Source organism: Bacillus rossius (assembly GCF_032445375.1).
Source record: "Bacillus rossius redtenbacheri isolate Brsri chromosome 9 unlocalized genomic scaffold, Brsri_v3 Brsri_v3_scf9_2, whole genome shotgun sequence".
Classification (NCBI taxonomy): Eukaryota; Metazoa; Arthropoda; class Insecta; order Phasmatodea; family Bacillidae; genus Bacillus; species Bacillus rossius.
In genome coordinates this window covers 17,228,930-17,248,065 of record NW_026962013.1, presented here as the reverse complement: position 1 = coordinate 17,248,065, position 19,136 = coordinate 17,228,930, and the positions used below count along the sequence as shown (strand labels likewise).

Here is a 19,136-nt window from a genome sequence, read left to right as displayed (position 1 = left end):
AGTTTCATAATAATAATCTTTAAATAGGCATGTTTTGGAACAGAAATGGATATGGCAGACTTCTAAAAATGAGGATAAAGCAGCATTTGGAATAAATTGAAGTAGGCATGTATTGGAACTAATTTAGAAAGGAGAAGGCAGTTTTTGGAAAAAAAACTTAGATTTGCTATGGTGTTTAAAATAGGAATAGATTTTTTTTGGTATAATCTGACAACATCAAAGGATGCGAATTCAAAAACAGAAGGTGCCAGTACCACCAACTCATTTTGTGATTTTTGGGGAGAAGGCAGGTTTTGGAACTATACGACTCATATTTAATCTTTTGTTAATTCATTGTTATCTTTTGTGCATCATAATTAGTGTTTGTCTTATTTCAAGGTGGCTAACAACATGAAAAATTTGGGTAATTTCCAGTAACTGGGAAAAGTCATGGAATTCCTTAGGTAGTCAGGAAATGTATTTAATCATTAGGTTATAAAGAAATTAAAGTTATTAAAATGTTTTAAAAAAAGTTTTTCTTCCATTTGTTTTTGCTCATTAGTATATCAGTACTTCGATGATGCACATTGACTTCATTGTATCTACAGTAGAGCAATAAAATAATTGATAGTTGCCGGTTGAAATAGTGAAGTGTGGTATGGTCACGAGTTGTGATTTTTAGTTTGAACTTGTGATAGTTATTGTTAACTAAATAATATCAGGGAAATATCAGGGAATGTTTTATCACAAGTTTGCTAGCCAGCCTGTAGTTGTCATTTTGTTCTGTAGTCTGTGGGTGTCATCTTTTTTTGTATGTAGTGCCTGCTTGTTAGGTTTGAAAAGACTATTTTGGTGGCAATTTTATAATTTTTGATAAAAAGAAAAAAATATATATTCATTCTACACCAGAAGCCCTTTGCCACACATCTGACCAACAGTGATGAATGATTTGACTTTGTGCTTGTACAGCCGTAGCAGTATCCACTGTGCAAGTGATGATGTGTACAAGCGTACAAGGCAGAGAAGCAGTTCATTTTCAGTTATGTCATGGAGACCAAGTTACCCTTTAATAACATTTAAGCTCCAATTGATCTACATTCATCTTCAATATTTAACCTTTTATTGGAACGTCTGTTGTATTTACACAATAGTGATGTTTTTGCTTGTACAGGAAAGAAAAAAAAGAAAGTCAAACGTAGCGATATTGATGAAGAAGAAGAAGAAGAAGATGAAGAAGAAGTAAACGGCAACAGCCAGGAAAATGGTGACGTTCAGAGTTCTGACGTTCAGGAAAGTAACATAATCGAAGCCAACGACTTAGAAAACAAATGTAAGGATGTGTTTTTTCAATCTGTAATTTTATTAATAAAAAAATTTTTATGTTGCATAGTAGTTAACCATTTGATTTTTTTGGTGTTCATAAGCCTTTCTTAGTGTAGTTAGAAGGATATTTTGTGTCAAGACCGTATCATTTAAAAACATGTGACAAGAACAGAATCAGCCTACTACTTATGAAAGTACATTTCAGTCGAGATATGCTTGTATGAGGTGATGCAGTGGGTGCATTCTGTATGTAATTTGTTTTTTTGCATATTATGGTTGTGTGTGCTTTGGTTTTGATTTGAGACAAAAGTGTAAGAAAAAAGCTATAACGTATTTAATTCTTAGATTGCAGCGTACATTTAAATAGGCATTTACTTTCTCTTTCCAATGCACGATCTCTGCCATTAGCGCTATCCTTGTTACAGTGTATTCTGTTACCAGTTGCATGCCATAGAGTGCAAAAGTTTCAGCAATGACTTTGTAATGTAAATTTATTTAATATATTGGAAGAATTATATTTTGTAGGGAAAAATTTTGTTGTAAATTGTGAAAAATACATATTCCTAGTTAATTTCATCTGTTTATTTCCATTTTTTTTTTTATTTCTAAGGAGATGTAATAAAAGATGCCACCTTGGTTTCAACCATTTTTGTTAACCTTTTTGTGTATATAATTTAATTTTAAGATATTTTGGCTCTTTTTTCAGCATTGCAAATTAAATAGAACCTTGATTAACAGGGGTAATAAGGGGGAAGGTCAGCACAGATAAGCAAAAATCACGGATAATCAAATTCAAATGTATTTAGGTTATACAGTACAGCAAAATTTCATAAGTAATTTATACGAAACAATGTACAAGTATTACTGACACAAATTATAAGTTTTTAAATATCTGTTTGAATGAAATTATTTGTAATGATCTAAAAGACACAGTTTCAATGAAAAATATAAATTATATTTGCAATTTGATATGCCTAGGAATGGCAGTTGTTCCGTACTTGTAATCCAGCTTAACCCGGACTAGTATTTCTTCTCACGGGCAATGATAGTCCGTTTCTTTGTCCTTTTTTTGTCCATTCGTAGATTTTAGTTTCATTCCTTTCTTGTCCCTTTCCTAATGAATTACACTTTGCGGGCTTTGCCCCCCCCCCCCCCCCCCCCCCCCGCAAAGTTTAATTTTAAATTGAGAACCTGGTTAACCTAATAATATCCGGTTAATCGGGTCATGTATAATCGAGGTTCTACACTTTCATGGAATGCCTTCTTATTAACAGTGACTGACTGTTACAAATAGTTTATCCTGTGAAATAATAATTGGTGTTTAGCATTTAATTATTTTTTTTCTTGTCAGAATGTCTACAGCTGTAATAATACTGTCAGTAGACACTGTTTTATGATCTTATAAAAATCAAGAAATAGTATAGTTAAAAAAATATAGTAAAAGTTATTATGATTAATGATGGTATAAAAAAATAAGACTTTTTAATTTTAACAACCCAGGTAATATCAATCTGTATGTGTATCTTCGGATAAGGTTGTCAGAATTTACGAAACATGCTAAACACTTACGCATGTGTCTACCTGTCACTACTCAAGTGCCTGGCTCGTCGCTGGCTCTGGAGATCCTCAGCAGTGCGACGTTCGAGTCCCTGGCGGATAAGGTGTGCGAGCACACCCTGAAGGGGGTCGCGGACATGGGCTTCACCACCATGACGGAGATCCAGGCCCGCTCCATCCCCCCCCTGCTGGAAGGGAGGGACATTGTCGGCTCAGCCAAGACGGGCTCCGGCAAGACCCTGGCATTCCTCATCCCTGCCGTCGAACTCATCTACAAGCTCAAGTTCATGCCAAGGAATGGTGGGCATGAGATATCTCTCTTACTTATTAAAGTGAACCTAAGACACCGATCGTACACCTTAATTTCCTTAACACGTCCTTAATTTGATTTTCATTGTTAAGGGCCTTTAATCGTCCATAAATATTGCCATTGGATCTTATAACACTCCTTAATAAACGTGTTATTCAATTCACGTAAAAATTAGAAACCCACTGTGTTGTGTGTAATATTTATTATTTCATTTTGGACTCTGGCAGCAAAGCAGTATTTCACACAAAAGACTATGTGTTCCACAATGATATTTAACTCCTCAAATATTCTTTATCCCTGCGTTTATCTTGTCAATGGTGAAGCGGCAGATTTTTTTACCTGCATAATAGTATGTAATTATAGTTTCACGTATGGTATACTATGAGTAAAAAAGAAATCTATTGATATTCGTGTACATCTGAAGAATTTTAATTCCTTAAAGGGCTCCTTAAAACTTCATTTTTATTACTGTAAAAAGGTCTGAACCATGTAAGGTGTATCTCTTCCTGAGTAAGGTGAGCGTAAGATAACTCTCATTATGAATAAGTAGTTCACTTATAGGTCTTTCATTCTTCCTTCTATGGAGTAGTGAATTATGGAGCATTATTCACATGAAAATCCTTGTCAGAAAATTGGTGTTCTGATTATAAATTACGAGCTTTTTTTTTTTTGTGGCGGATATTTGCATATTTGTTCTTCGTAAATGTACAGTTGTTTGCATTGAGGATACTAAGCTGCACTCTCGGTTTTTGCTGCAGGCACGGGCTGCATCGTGGTGTCCCCCACGCGGGAGCTCGCAATGCAGACGTTTGGCGTGCTCAAGGAGCTGATGAAGTACCACCACCACACGTACGGCCTTCTCATGGGTGGTACCAACCGCCAGATGGAAGCACAGAAACTCGGGAAAGGTGAAAGAACCATTCGTTGGTGACGTGGCAGAAATTTCAAAGGGTTTAATTCAATTTCTTGGCCATACACCATTGAAGTTTTGCACTTTTTTTTTTCATGGAAAAAAATTCCACGAATGCAAATAAAATTAAAACATAAACCCACTGAGAACAAGGCTAAATCAACTATGTAAAACGGATAAACCCAACTATGTACCCAAATAGGTATTATGGACAACGCAAAAAGGATTTGATTGTATTTGAGGGTTTGATTGGCCCATCCCTAAAAAAAACCATAGCTTGCAATACTAAGCACCTAAAGAATAGCTAAAGATTGTTCAGTATCAGAATTATAGTTGACCGTGATAGCATTAAATATTTCGTTTTGCTTTATTTGCCTCTGGTGGGATGCTCGACAGGCATCAACATCTTGGTGGCGACTCCCGGCCGACTCCTGGATCACCTGCAGAACACTCCGGACTTCCTGTACAAGAACCTGCAGTGCCTGGTCATAGACGAGGCAGACAGGATTTTGGACATTGGATTCGAGGAAGAACTCAAGCAGATAGTGAATCTGCTGCCAAGTTAGTGGAATGAGCGTCATCTCATATCTTGTTTAAAGGTGTTGTTTTTAAAAATGCAGAGATAGAGAAGCTCTGTCATCATCATCATCAATCATCATCAATTGCTTTCAGCCTATGACTGGGTCAGGCAAGAAATATGCCTCCATCTTCCTATGTCCCTCTGCCTTTCCTTCTCCTTTACTCTATTCCGTTCTTCTCCTCTCTCCTGCACTCCCTTAACATCTGCTCTTCCCTTCTCCTCTTTTGGTCTTCCTCGGGACCTTCTTCCTGTGTACTTCAAATCCATCATTTTCCTAGGGAGCCTCTCTTTTCACTCATTCTCTGCACATAGCCATACCATCTCTGCTCCAGTAACAAATATCTGTATAATTACTGAACATAACAGACATAGTTACCAAATTTCACTACTGCTAGTGCCTGTCAGATATTAAGGAAATTACAAAAATGGTCTGCCAAAACATGGTTGCTACAGGTAGAAGTTAGTAAAATAGTTAAAAAAAAATTCTTGAATTTTTGGTGTGTTTTAATAAAACTGCTTTCACTGTATTGGCACCTAAAAATAAAAAGGTAAAGCGTGAAAAATAAAGTAGTTTTGTTGACCTTTTCATGAAATTGGAGTCTTTTTGCTGTAGATACAGTGTTTAGCAAAGATAACATAATCCTACATGTATACTTAAAGGTTTTGGTAGTCTACTTCGAATAGTTTTAGGTAAATCAATAGTGATTGTTTACAAAGAAGGGCATTGATATAAAGCTGCATTTATTTTGATGCTTCTGCATCGCCTACTGGCAGCATACCCCATGGACAACAAGGGGCTAGTCTTAAAGTGGGCATTTTGACTGTTTGATGACCTCGATTCTCGTAGTCCCAAATCTTGTATTCTCAAACCCTGTGCTCTTGAATTCCAAACCGGATCTGCTGGTCCTTCTCCTCACGAACTGGAATATGGTGCTGGGCTATTTTTCTGGTGATTTCTTATTTTACCGTGTAACATTCCAGACCTCTCGCTAGCTGGGTTCCAAAATACATTTTAAGTTTCTTAAATTATTACTCCTTAAAATTTATGAAAGAAATAAACTCTCAATTTACTGCACTCATGTTTGTTGAATTTTTTTTTGCATATGTTTATTCAGAACGCAGACAAACTATGTTGTTCAGTGCGACGTCCACTGCGAAAACGGAAGCGCTCACAAAGCTTGCACTGAAAAAAGAGCCAGTGTATGTTGGTGTGGACGACCAGAAAGATAAGGCGACAGTTGAAGGTCTTGAACAAGGTAATACCCTAATGATTTCATGTGTTCTTCATGTGGCTGTCATGATGATTTATTTGTTATTTTTGTGATTTTTTTGTCACGGGTGTTTTTTGAAGTGTATTTTATCCAGGATTCGTACGACTCCTTAATATCCTTAAAAAGTCCGTGATATGTCTTTAAATTAAATAAGTGCCCTTAAAAGTCCTTAAATTTCACTAATAATCCTTATAACTCCTTAATAAAGACTGGTAGTGTGCAAGTAATGGACAAACGAGTGTATTTCAACGTTCTTTTGTTTCCGACTTGGAAGCAAACAATGCTTTGCGCATGCACAGTATATTTGATTAATTTATGTTCGCATGATTAGATTTTATAAATAAGAAACATTTTGAATTTGTTTTAATAACCAGTATCTCACCTTTCATATAAAAAGGTGTGTTTACTGTTTTACTTTCAACTTATAAATAAATGTAATCAGTGATAAAATTAAATCTTAGGACTATAAATTTCAGATAAGACACTATACTTGGGTTATATATGTGTTCCAGAGATAATTCTGGATAATATGGGCTTCTCTGTAAGAATTGAACTATTCAATAAAATTATATTTTGTGCACTAACTGTTTAACATTATTATTTTCTGGGGGTATTTTGTGATAGTGTTCAAGGCAATGAAGTAAAGGGATTCTTAAAATCTCCTTAATTGTTATTTGCACAAGAGGGTACAAAGCTACGAACCATGTTGCCGTACTGTGGTACACACCAAAATTCTTTTGGGTGTTCGAAATAAAGAATTTATTTGTGTCATAAAATGACATGCAGGGTCAGAACCTGCCAAATCTCACTTTATGTGCGCACCAGACCCATGCTTGATCGATTGTTTTTCATGGCTCATCACCAATGTCATAATGTGTTGCATCTAAGCTAGATGTGTACAGATTTGCCTACAATTCCTAGTAGAGAGCGTTTGAGACTTGCCGCAGCATCATTGTGATGAGGCTGAGCCTGCCCTTTATGAAAATGCTTTATTGCATGGCTTAGATCATAGTGCAAGCTGTCTAATCAAAATACATACTGGGATATTGCTTCTGAAAATCATCATGGCTCACAACCTCTCTCAAAATTTAACTTCAGTCTACACAAGTGCACACAGTTGAATACTTTATGGTAGAACTTTTAAAAAAAAAAAAAATTTGTGCCTTGCACAGTTACAGAATTTTCCCAGGCAGATGTGAACAGTGGCAAACACTAAGCATGTGACTCATGGATCAAAACTGTTGACCCTGAAACTACCTACCAGAGGATTAAGTCAAGGAGGGAAATATGTACAGTAGAATCCCGCCGATGCGACCCCCCTCTGATGCGTCCATTCCGTTTATACGACCGTTTTTTGAGAAACCGTGAAAAATTTGAGCAGAGAAAGTCGAAAATTTGAGTAAAATCGGCTGAAAAACAAGTCTGTTACACTTTGTTGGGCGCTATGTGTTCATGTTTATCGTGGCGAGCGCTGTACTGTAAGCAGGCAGGCATACAAAAGACGGCTAAAAATAGATACCACCCCTCTAGACTGTCCACGCTAGCCAGTACCGGTAAACTGTGCGCATCACCTGATAGCATCTACGCACGCGTCTAGTGCCGTCCCGGTCCCGTGCCTTTGTCTGGCGACTGGTTAGTGTGATCTTGCCAGCTGCATCTCAGGTGTCACTGGCCACACAAAGCTGTGTTCACTGTGTTAACGACGTCGCCAGGTGTTTGGTTCTCGGCTATTTTTCTATAACATCGCTGACTTCGCACATACGCAGATAAACAAAAAAAAAATGGCGTGGAATTATGCTATACACCTCGGACTCGCATGCCCCGAACAATGGGTTCCGATAAATACTCGCGCTAAGTGAACTCGCGTCACGCGAGTTCGGCTATGCTAGCCGGCTGGTGGTTATTTTCGTTCAAAACGAGTTGAAGGAACTTGTGTGGATCAGGTAGAAAACATTTGGCTATAAACGAAAGATATAAGAACAATGCTATCCTGAAATGCTGTGACATGTTTTTGGAGTAGATCATAACAACGACGGACCGACAGGATGCGCTCCCGCGCTTGCCGTCAACGATGTTTATTTTGACAGCTCAAGCAATTATCTTTTCCACTTCCCTTCACAGCGTAAAAAAAAACACGTTGGAATGCAGATGGAAAAGTAACTATGCAGTAAAATACAGTAGAACCCCTATCATACACTTTTCAACGGAGGGCACAAAAATGGTGTATGATGCGGGAAAGTGTATGAAAAGGGAATGGCAATAATAACATTTTTTTTCAATCTAGCATACCAGCACAATATCTGATTAAACTTAAATACATAATGTGTAAATAATTTCATTATATTAATGAAAGCTATGAATTCATCATTATATATACATATAATAAAACCACCAGAAATGTAAAATACAGACCATAACCAAGTAAAGCAGTCCTTTCTTGGAGTGGGGGAAAGGTCACCAAGCCTAAAATAGAAATTAAAAAAAATTAGGCTATTGTAAAAAGAAAATCAGAAATTTTTGCTTGTTTGTTTCATTTTACAAACAACTTTATGCAACAGAACAATTTTCAATAAAATGTTAACTTGAGAAACGTACAATACAAAACAATCCGATCGTAAGAAAACAATAACAAACGGCTATATTCAGTTCAAAGATTAATGAATGCACAAAATATGAGATCCATGCCTTGGTAAAGCGCGTTGACCATTTTCATAATCATTGCTAGTTTGCGCCACTAGTCTCGCTTGGTGCTGGCCATAGATGCTAGTAGCGAGGTGCACAGTCTTCCTGATACCATCCATATCTATGGTGCGATAAAGTTATTTTCTTACGTTTGCAAAGGTAAACAATGAACGTTTTTCAAAATAAAAGCATTAAAACGTATTTTTTCAGGAGGAATATAATAAAAAAAATTGTGAATTTTAAGACTTTTCCGCTTTGTAAAAACGTATGAAACGGGAAATTCGTGATTTTATAAGTGTATGTTCCGGGAAAGTAAACCATTGTAAATATAGTACTTTCGGCGGGACCAAAATTAATCGGCGTATGACACGGGAAAATGTATGAAACGGGAACGTATCATCGAGGTTCTACAATATATTTACGGCCCTGCTAAATTTTTCTATTCAATAAAATTCGAGGTATTAGTTTTTTTCAGCAGAAACTGCTGTGTGACTAATAAACAAATTGTATCATAATAACTTATAAAGTATTTATTAACGGCGAAGGACAGTCATAAGCCCATTAAAATATTTATTTTACCGAGAACGGACTATACAATGACGTACCAACGGGTGTGTGAAGCTAAAAAAAAATTGATTATATTTCTTTAACAAATTTTCACAACCGTCGAGTTTCGTCAGTTTAAAAAAAAAATGAATTAGATGTTCTTGGTTCAAACAGCTAAAATTATCAAGGTAAATCAATGTAACTAGTTTATGTGTCGTAAATAAAAGTAAATTGCGTCTGTAACGAAAGAAGGTGTATTTTAGACCTAATGTGAGTGCGGCAGAGCCGTTGCAGGGTACAATTATTATTATACATACATTGATCACATTTTTATCCTACTAGACTATTAACTTATTCTAGAATGCTTGGAATTCTTTGTGTATGTATGTAACAAGTTTATCCAGTTCAAAACAAAACAAAAAAAAAACTCATTCAAAGTTAGTGTAGTGTAAATATATCAACAATTTGTTTTATATCATGTAAACGATTCAATAATTCTATATGTTTCTGTTGAAAGTTAAGTTGTGGTAAGTTCAAATTAAGTAAAAATTATGTATTAAGCCAGGATTGAAAGCACTCGGTGAGCGTGGACCACTGAGTGTTGGTGAAACATTACTACATCAGAGACTAACGTTTATATCCAATTTAATGCCCTGAAAGAATTCCAAACAGATATTTACTATTCAATAGTCTTGGGATCCCAAGAGTTAATTTAAATTAATTAGTTTGGTTATTCTAATAATTATAGAACAAGAGATTCAGATTTGGATTTAAATTATGACGCTGGTAAGTCTTTCAGGCGGAAATCAATGTTTTTATAAAAAAATAATGTTCGTGAAATTCAACAAACGGGAAACGTTCCAAATCGACGACTGGACGGGACTAAAAAAAAACCGACCTCAGTGACAGTTATAGCCTCTACAGACGTATTGACTTCCTCGATGACCAGGACTCTGCGACGATCCGCGTGTAGCTGGCTCTCCTGCTCTGGATAGCTGGTAGGTCGTTGACTCAGTCCTCCTCTCGTACCGGACTGCTGGGTTGTCCTCCTGCTAGGCTCCCGAGACGTCTTCTTATTAGCTCGTGTCGTCAAAACTGCAGCGCCTTTCCTATTTTAACGTGGTTCAGTCGTCGTCGATTGAATAATTGAATTGTCTCTCTCTCAAATCCTCAAGATATTTTTAACCGTTCTTCTTTGCGTCAATTAAGGTAACATAATTATGCAGATCTTCGTTCTAGTATAAAAGTTTCGTTGAATGTTCTTCCGTGAATTTTAGTGTTTAAATCGTTACTAAAACAGCTCTTCGATATCTCTTTTAAGTATTAATTCAAATCATACGAAGTTTCCAGTTTGCTGCTAAAATTACGGACACATATTATCAATGACCGAAAAAATGGAACAAAACGAATATTCTAAAAGAATATTTTTACTTGTCCTTGTTTGTAACACGCGATTCTACAATTTTTCTTTAAAAACAAAAAAAAAATCAATGCTTTAACGCAGGCAAAATATAATCAAAATGAATCTCCTATTCTTTACAAATATAGTAATAAACAACAAATTTATTACCTTTTTTTTAAAAAAAAACCAAAGATAAGCATACTTCCAGAGACAAAATAACGTTTTAGCTTATTTAAAATTTGTAAAGATTTGCATATCATAAACAAACAATTTTTTTGTTTCGACTTCTGCAACCACCAAAATTGATCAATATAAATATTTCTATAAAGTACAAACGTTGACTTTATAGATTGCCCCTTCTTAGAAATGTCTATTATGTGCAGTTTAAACATACATAGAACAAACAGAATGACATTTCTAATACACATATATAACAGAATCTACATCTTCATTATTATTTATCGTCCACCAAACGAGGTTGTCATATTCCTACATTTACTTAAGACTAATGACTAAACTCATAATATCCTAACAAGAATATATTACATACATGTTGCAATAAATAAAAAAAACATACAAAGAAATCTAGGTCAACGTAAGGATATTTTAAACATATGTATAAATCATTCAATATTTTCGGTCACAACAGGTTTGTGATATTCTTTCAGTTGGGTAATGTTGTAATGTCCTATAATCTGCCTGGTGTTAAGGTCTGAGAGTTCATAACAATTATTCCGAATGACTTTAGTTATGAGGTATGGTCCGTCGAATAGTAGAAATAACTTTCGGGTAACGTATTGCCAGAACTGGCTGGTTGGATTGGTTCTTTTTAGTACCAGGTCTCCGCAATCGAAAGTAGTTTTTCCGGATAATTTCTGATGCTTCTTTCTCATGTCAGCAGCGGAGGTTAGTTTCGCCCTAACTAACTCCTCGGTTTCCCGTCGTATTTCATTCAGTTCGTCTTGCTCTTCCTCAGCGACATCATGTTGTAATTTTGGTACCATTGTTTCTGGAATGATATTGGACGGTTTTCCGGTAAGCACTTCGTATGGCGTGGTGTTGGTAGAACTATGGATGGTATGATTAATAACACATTCAATAAGTGGTAATTTAGTCATCCAACTTTGTTGTGCATCATAACAAAACGTGCGTAGCATGTTGCCTAGCGTGCGCATTAGTCGTTCTACCGGGTTACTTTGGGGATGTCTAACCGAAGACATGGTGGGTGTAATATGCATCTCCTTTAATCCTTCTTGCCATATCGAACTGGTAAATTGTGTACCGTGATCTGAAATAACCGCTTCGGGGTGACCCACTTCAGCCTCGAATCTCTTCATTTTCTGAAGGACGACCTTGCCGGAAGCATGTACTATTGGGTAGAGCTTGGCGTACTTAGAGAAAACATCTAAGACTACAAATACATATTTTACTCCTGCAGTTGAGCGAGGTAATGGTCCCAGTAAATCTACCGACAACAATTGCAAAGGTCCTCTAGGAATTATCGGTTGTGTTTCTCCAACTAAGTTGCGTTGTGAATGTTTTGCTTTTTGGCATAGGTCGCACGATCTCGTAATTTTCACTACAATTTTGGGTAAGTTCGGACAGTATAATTTTCTACTTAAGGTAGCGGTCAATTTCTTGGAACCAATGTGGGCACAGTTATGATGTATTTCCCATGCAATATTCTTTAATAATTCTTTAGGTACGACCGGTTTCCATAAATCCTCGAATCGGGAACATAGTTTCTTTTGGTAAAATAAAATACCTTCGTTAGAAATGCAATATTTAGTATTGAGTTTATGTTCTGGTACTATGTTTTGAAGTTTTCCCTTAATATTTTGGCAAAATTCATCCCCATTTTGAAGTTGAGCTAAATTTAGGAAAGCATTCCTGATAACATCGTTGTTGGCCATTTGTTCCGCCACTAGATGAGCAACTAAGAATTCTTTCGGGTTACGATGATTCGGTTTTTCGTTTTCCACGACATCCGGTACCCGGCTAAGGTAATCCGCTGCCACATTTTCTTTGCCTTTAATATGGCAAATCTCAATGTCATATTCTTGTATAAGTAGACACCATCGAGTTAGCCTACTACCGAAAATTTTGCCAGTTTTAAGAAATAATAATGATTGAGGATCAGTAAGCAGTTTTACATGTTCACCCAACAATAAGTCCCTAAATTTTTGTAAGGCCCATACAATTGCTAAAGTTTCTCGTTCTGTGACTGTATAATTTTTTTCGGCACTATTTAGTGTTCGGCTTGCCATTGCGACTGTTCTTTCTATATCTTCATCATCGATTTGCGCTAATTTTGCACCTAGCGCATAAGCGGAAGCATCTGTATACAACAAAAAAACTCTACCTAGAATAGGGTGATGCAATACTTGTTCTTCAATGAAAATTTTCTTCAAGTCCTCGAATGCTTTCTTTTCTTCATCGCACCACTTCCATGTTTGTCCCTTCTTTAATAAACCGAAAAGTGGTACAGCTATTTTAGCTATCTTATCACTATAATTACGATAAAATCCGATCACGCCAAGAAAAGTTCTCAATTGTTTGACGTTCTTTGGTGTTGGAAAATTAGTAATACTTTGTAATTTTTCGGGTGATGTTTTAATGCCGGTTGGTGTCAAAATATGGCCTAAGAAAGGTAATTCTTGGCGACAAAACACAGATTTCTTCAATTTTGCCGTCATGCCAGCGTCACGTAGCTTGGTCAAAACAATGCCGATATGGATAAAGTGTTCTTCCAGGGATGTCGAAGTTATAAGTATGTCATCGACATAAGCACGAGTGAAGTTTTTGCATTCCGGTCCTAATGTTTGGTCTAGACATCTCGTGAATTCAGCCACGGCATTGCATAACCCAAAAGGCATGACTCGAAATATGTACTGGAAATTTTTAAATAAAAAGGACGTGTATTTCCGTGATTCCTTCTTCAATGGAATTTGCCAATACCCGGCTGACAAATCTAAAGTTGTTAGAAATTTTACTCCTTGATATAAGCGTAGAATGTCATTTGTCGGCCGTGGGCTTTCTCGGTCTCGTATGGTAATCTTGTTAATTTCCCGCGCATCCAGACATAGGCGTACGGAACCGTCCTTCTTTCTGACGCACAGGATAGCATTGGTGTATGGGCTAGGAGCTCATTCAACTACCTTCCAGTCTAACATCAATTGTAAGTATTCTTCAGCTTCACTCAAAAATTTGGCTGGAATCGGGTAGGATTTTCTATGAAATGGCGCGCCTGGTTTCACCTCTATGCTAGCTTGGTATAATTTGTTTAGTCCAGGTTTGTCGGAAAATACGTCTTGGAAATGCTTTAAAACTTGAAATAGTTCCGTTTTCTCCTTGTCGCTAATCAGAGTAATTTCACTCATGGCATTACGCAAATCGTCATCGGTCGCATTTAAATTACTTGCCATGGTAGAGCATATCATAGCATACGAATTTACGTCACGAAGGAGTGATACGCAGTTGTCCGTCACTTCCCATTTTTCCGTGGTGGTCGGGTTCTCTAAGCTATCCATAGCCGTAATCATCCATCCTCCGAAATCCATGATAATTTTGTATGTGGTCAAAAAATCGATTCCAAGTATAATTGGTTTTGCCAAACCTTTCACTATCAAAACAGGTACGCGCTTTACGCTACCTAATCCTTCAATTTCTAGCAAAGTCTGTTTATTAATAATGGGACTAGCCCTTGACGTTACTCCTAAAATTTTAATGGTCGGGACAGGCATACGTGGTAATTTGATTCCTGTACTTTCTATAATTTCTATACAATCTTCGCTAATACATGAAACTTCTGCTCCGCTGTCTAGTAGAACCGGTGATTTGACCCCATTTATGCTAAGTGTTATTTCAGGACACAAGGCTTCTTTTGCATTCCCGGCTTCGATGCACGGTTCGCTTAACAGAAAGTCGCGTTCGTTTTCTCTGAATATTACGGTATTTATTCTTTTCGTGATGACTGTGTTCGATTGGTTTTCTAGACAAGGTTCACGGTGATGTTTAGCCCCTTCCAAATTCGTATTAGGGAGTGGTGATAGGAGCTGTGATACACCCTCCCTGCTTAGTTTTCCCTGCGGTTAACAAGTCCAGGTATCTGGTCAGGTTGCCATGTTGGTGTAATTCGACCAGACCTCTCTGAAGTAGTATGATTTGAGTCCACTCTTTGACTAAAATTAACACCATCATTATTTCGGTTACACTGCCATTTCGTGTCATTATCACAGTTACTTGGAGAAATAAATTGTCGATTATTTTCAACTCGCGATGTTCCTTGCTCGGTGTGGTTTGTAGTCGTTATTGCTTTCTCTGTCGGCTGAAAAATCTGTGCTTCTACTCGATATTGTCCGTGTGATGCATTCCGGTCACATGCGAATCCTTCTTCTATCGGATACGTATTAGTTTTTGGACCTGAACTCCAAACGGCCCCTTCCCGTCGTTGGTTAGGGTATTGTTCCCGGTTGTAATTACCCTGTTGTCTTTGGTTCCCATTAGTATGGTTCGGTTGATTCCAATAATTAAAGTTTCTGTATCGTCCCCTGTATCCTTTATGATACCATTGCTGTCTAGGTTGTTCTACGTTAAAAGCGTTTATGCGAGGTGATCTCGGTTCGTTATTCGTGGCTGTAGGTTTATTTCGCCAATTTTGGTACAATGGTGCGGGTGGATTATTGTTCTTCCGCTCGAACGTCTCCTTATTCACGCTAGTTCGGTCTAGTTTTTCTAGCCTGTCGTAGTTCAGTAACTGTTCCTTAAAATCTACTATTCCGTTGTAATTTTGTCCGCTTAACTGTAACTGATATCTAACGGGTAGCTGTGATAGTATCATCGCTATAAATTCCTCGTCTTCCATGTTGCAGTTCAAATAGCGAGTTCTCTCATACATGTTGTTGATGTGTGCTTCTAGATTCTGGCTTCTTTTAGGGTCAAACTTATCAGAATGCAACTGAATACGTAAATTGCTTTGTATTCTGGTGCTCCAGAATTGTTGTATAAATGCCTTACGGAATGTACTATATTCAGTGATAGAATCTTTCAGTAATTCCCACCAATAGAATGCGGTGTCTTTTAGACAATGGCCAATGCTTTTCATCTTGTCTGTCTCGGATAGGTTAAACGTATTACAATACTCTTCGAACTGGTTAATAAATTTTCTGGGATTTTCTTTCCTTTTTCCGGCAAAACTAGGTACGTTATCTAGCCATTTTCGAGCAGGATGATGCAGGGTCAACATGGAATCAGTAACTAACGGAACATTATTTCTAACTATAGTGACTGGTTCTACACTTATCCCAGTTGAACTAGCTACACTAATGTTTTCGCTTCTGTTGTTATTATTTTCATTGGGGACAGTTGATTTAGTAATATTCAACGCAGTGTTTTGTGTAAATTTCCTCTCGATTTCTTCTACTCGTATTTCTACTCGGTTTACTTTACTTTCTAAATCCTTCTGTACTTGACTGACATTTTCTTTTAACAGCGGTACCGTATTCTCTAGGGTTTCAATCCGCTCGTGTACAACAAAAAAGTTTTGTTCCATGGTCCGTTGTGTTTGTGTAACCTCCGTCCTAATTTGTTCCGTTTCTGCAGTCAAATTATTTAACGTCGTATTCAAGATTCGTACAATATTGTCTAGTCTATTGGCATTCTCCTGTTTTTCGCGTTCCCGTTCCTGTCTTTCGCGTTCACGTTCCTGTTTTTCCTCTTGTAGCACTCGAAACATTTGTTCCAGTGTCACGGTTTGGTGTTCATTTTCTGTTCGAGTCGTTTCCTCACCTCGTTGTAACTGTTGGTTATTCGGGACGTTCGTATTGTCATGGAGTTCCGACATCGTCTCTGCTCCTATTTCTCCCGTTTCTAGCCTTTCTTCCGCATTCGTTTCTGAATGTGTGCTACTGTTCTCTTCTAGCGCATTTCCTCTGAGGAAGTATGGTTCTCTATTTTCTTAAAATGGCATATTTTTCGATTTCCAGACTGAATGTGTCCTAACGTTCATATTCTCCACGTCTCAGTGTAGTAGTCAGTGTGTTTCACCTAAATGCGGGCCTAAACGTTGGGCGCCAGAACTGACGTACCAACGGGTGTGTGAAGCTAAAAAAAATTGATTATATTTCTTTAACAAATTTTCACAACCGTCGAGTTTCGTCAGTTTAAAAAAAAATGAATTAGATGTTCTTGGTTCAAACAGCTAAAATTATCAAGGTAAATCAATGTAACTAGTTTATGTGTCGTAAATAAAAGTAAATTGCGTCTGTAACGAAAGTAGGTGTATTTTAGACCTAATGTGAGTGCGGCAGAGCCGTTGCAGGGTACAATTATTATTATACATACATTGATCACATTTTTATCCTACTAGACTATTAACTTATTCTAGAATGCTTGGAATTCTTTGTGTATGTATGTAACAAGTTTATCCAGTTCAAAACAAAACAAAAAAAAAAACTCATTCAAAGTTAGTGTAGTGTAAATATATCAACAATTTGTTTTATATCATGTAAACGATTCAATAATTCTATATGTTTCTGTTGAAAGTTAAGTTGTGGTAAGTTCAAATTAAGTAAAAATTATGTATTAAGCCAGGATTGAAAGCACTCGGTGAGCGTGGACCACTGAGTGTTGGTGAAACATTACTACATCAGAGACTAACGTTTATATCCAATTTAATGCCCTGAAAGAATTCCAAACAGATATTTACTATTCAATAGTCTTGGGATCCCGAGAGTTAATTTAAATTAATTAGTTTGGTTATTCTAATAATTATAGAACAAGAGATTCAGATTTGGATTTAAATTATGACGCTGGTAAGTCTTTCAGGCGGAAATCAATGTTTTTATAAAAAAATAATGTTCGTGAAATTCAACAAACGGGAAACGTTCCAAATCGACGACTGGACGGGACTAAAAAAAAAACCGACCTCAGTGACAGTTATAGCCTCTACAGACGTATTGACTTCCTCGATGACCAGGACTCTGCGACGATCCGCGTGTAGCTGGCTCTCCTGCTCTGGATAGCTGGTAGGTCGTTGACTCAGTCCTCCTCTCGTACCGGACTGCTGGGTTGTCCTCCTGCTAGGCTCCCGAGACGTCTTCTTATTAGCTCGTGTCGTCAAAACTGCAGCGCCTTTCCTATTTTAACGTGGTTCAGTCGTCGTCGATTGAATAATTGAATTGTCTCTCTCTCAAATCCTCAAGATATTTTTAACCGTTCTTCTTTGCGTCGATTAAGGTAACATAATTATGCAGATCTTCGTTCTAGTATAAAAGTTTCGTTGAATGTTCTTCCGTGAATTTTAGTGTTTAAATCGTTACTAAAACAGCTCTTCGATATCTCTTTTAAGTATTAATTCAAATCATACGAAGTTTCCAGTTTGCTGCTAAAATTACGGACACATATTATCAATGACCGAAAAAATGGAACAAAACGAATATTCTAAAAGAATATTTTTACTTGTCCTTGTTTGTAACACGCGATTCTACAATTTTTCTTTAAAAACAAAAAAAAATCAATGCTTTAACGCAGGCAAAATATAATCAAAATGAATCTCCTATTCTTTACAAATATAGTAATAAACAACAAATTTATTACCTTTTTTTTAAAAAAAACCAAAGATAAGCATACTTCCAGAGACAAAATAACGTTTTAGCTTATTTAAAATTTGTAAAGATTTGCATATCATAAACAAACAATTTTTTTGTTTCGACTTCTGCAACCACCAAAATTGATCAATATAAATATTTCTATAAAGTACAAACGTTGACTTTATAACAACCTGGCTTTTGTCGCACGCGGTGTGGGAGGGGAGGAGGTTGCTGACAGTTTCTCACGCAGAAGGTTGAAATAAGGGAGGGAATGTGTTGAAATGTTAGTCGGAAAAGGGGGATGGGTTTTTTTTTACATGGTTTGTGGCTCTGGGAGGGATGAGCCTTGAAGAATTAGCAGGGGATGGAGAGGTAAGCGTCACGTCACGTATGACGTCGAGCCGCCGCTACCGCCAGCCTGGCCGGACTAGTTTCTTACGCTCTCGCAGAAGCTACCTACCACAGCGGCATTTTCGTGCGGGCGGGTAAGATAACATGACAGCTGAGACGGCTTTTCGTGCGATAGTGGACGCGCCGAGCTCGGTTAGACACTGCCCGAGCGGCATTCACGTGTATGTATCCGACGATGCGGTGACACCCCTAATTCTCTATTGCGACCATTCCGTTTATAAGTCCGTTTTTCCGGAAACCGTGAGGGGTCGCATCAGTGGGATTCTACTGTATTATGATAAATTACATTGGAAATAAATTCATTTGCTGTTTCCAAATAGTAAGGATAGTTCCCTTACCTATGCAGCCGTAACCAATGGATGCTTTTATTTCAAGGCTGCATTCAGTGAGAGACTACGTAAGGATATCAGAATTCTTTTGATGCCAACACAACCTTGTGTATAAAATGTACTTTTCACAGACTTTTTTTTTTGCTTATTTTTACTCATTCAAAGTAATCTATTGAAATGAGTAGATAAACATAAGGGTCTAGACAGCAGTTGGTTGACCAAGCAATACACTATAGTTACCTTTTTT

The 19,136-nt window shown here is 37.1% G+C and overlaps 1 protein-coding gene across 1 annotated transcript in view; it reads left to right on the top strand.

Annotated features, from left to right (window-relative positions):
- Positions 1 to 19,136, top strand: part of LOC134543294 (probable ATP-dependent RNA helicase pitchoune) — a 42,546-nt gene that overhangs the window by 11,418 nt on the left and 11,992 nt on the right. Inside the window, exons 3-7 of the mRNA XM_063388205.1 lie at positions 1,151 to 1,309; positions 2,899 to 3,159; positions 3,928 to 4,077; positions 4,476 to 4,640; positions 5,775 to 5,915. Coding sequence (XP_063244275.1) covers positions 1,151 to 1,309; positions 2,899 to 3,159; positions 3,928 to 4,077; positions 4,476 to 4,640; positions 5,775 to 5,915 — 876 coding nt within the window. The remainder of the gene's footprint in view (positions 1 to 1,150; positions 1,310 to 2,898; positions 3,160 to 3,927; positions 4,078 to 4,475; positions 4,641 to 5,774; positions 5,916 to 19,136) is intronic.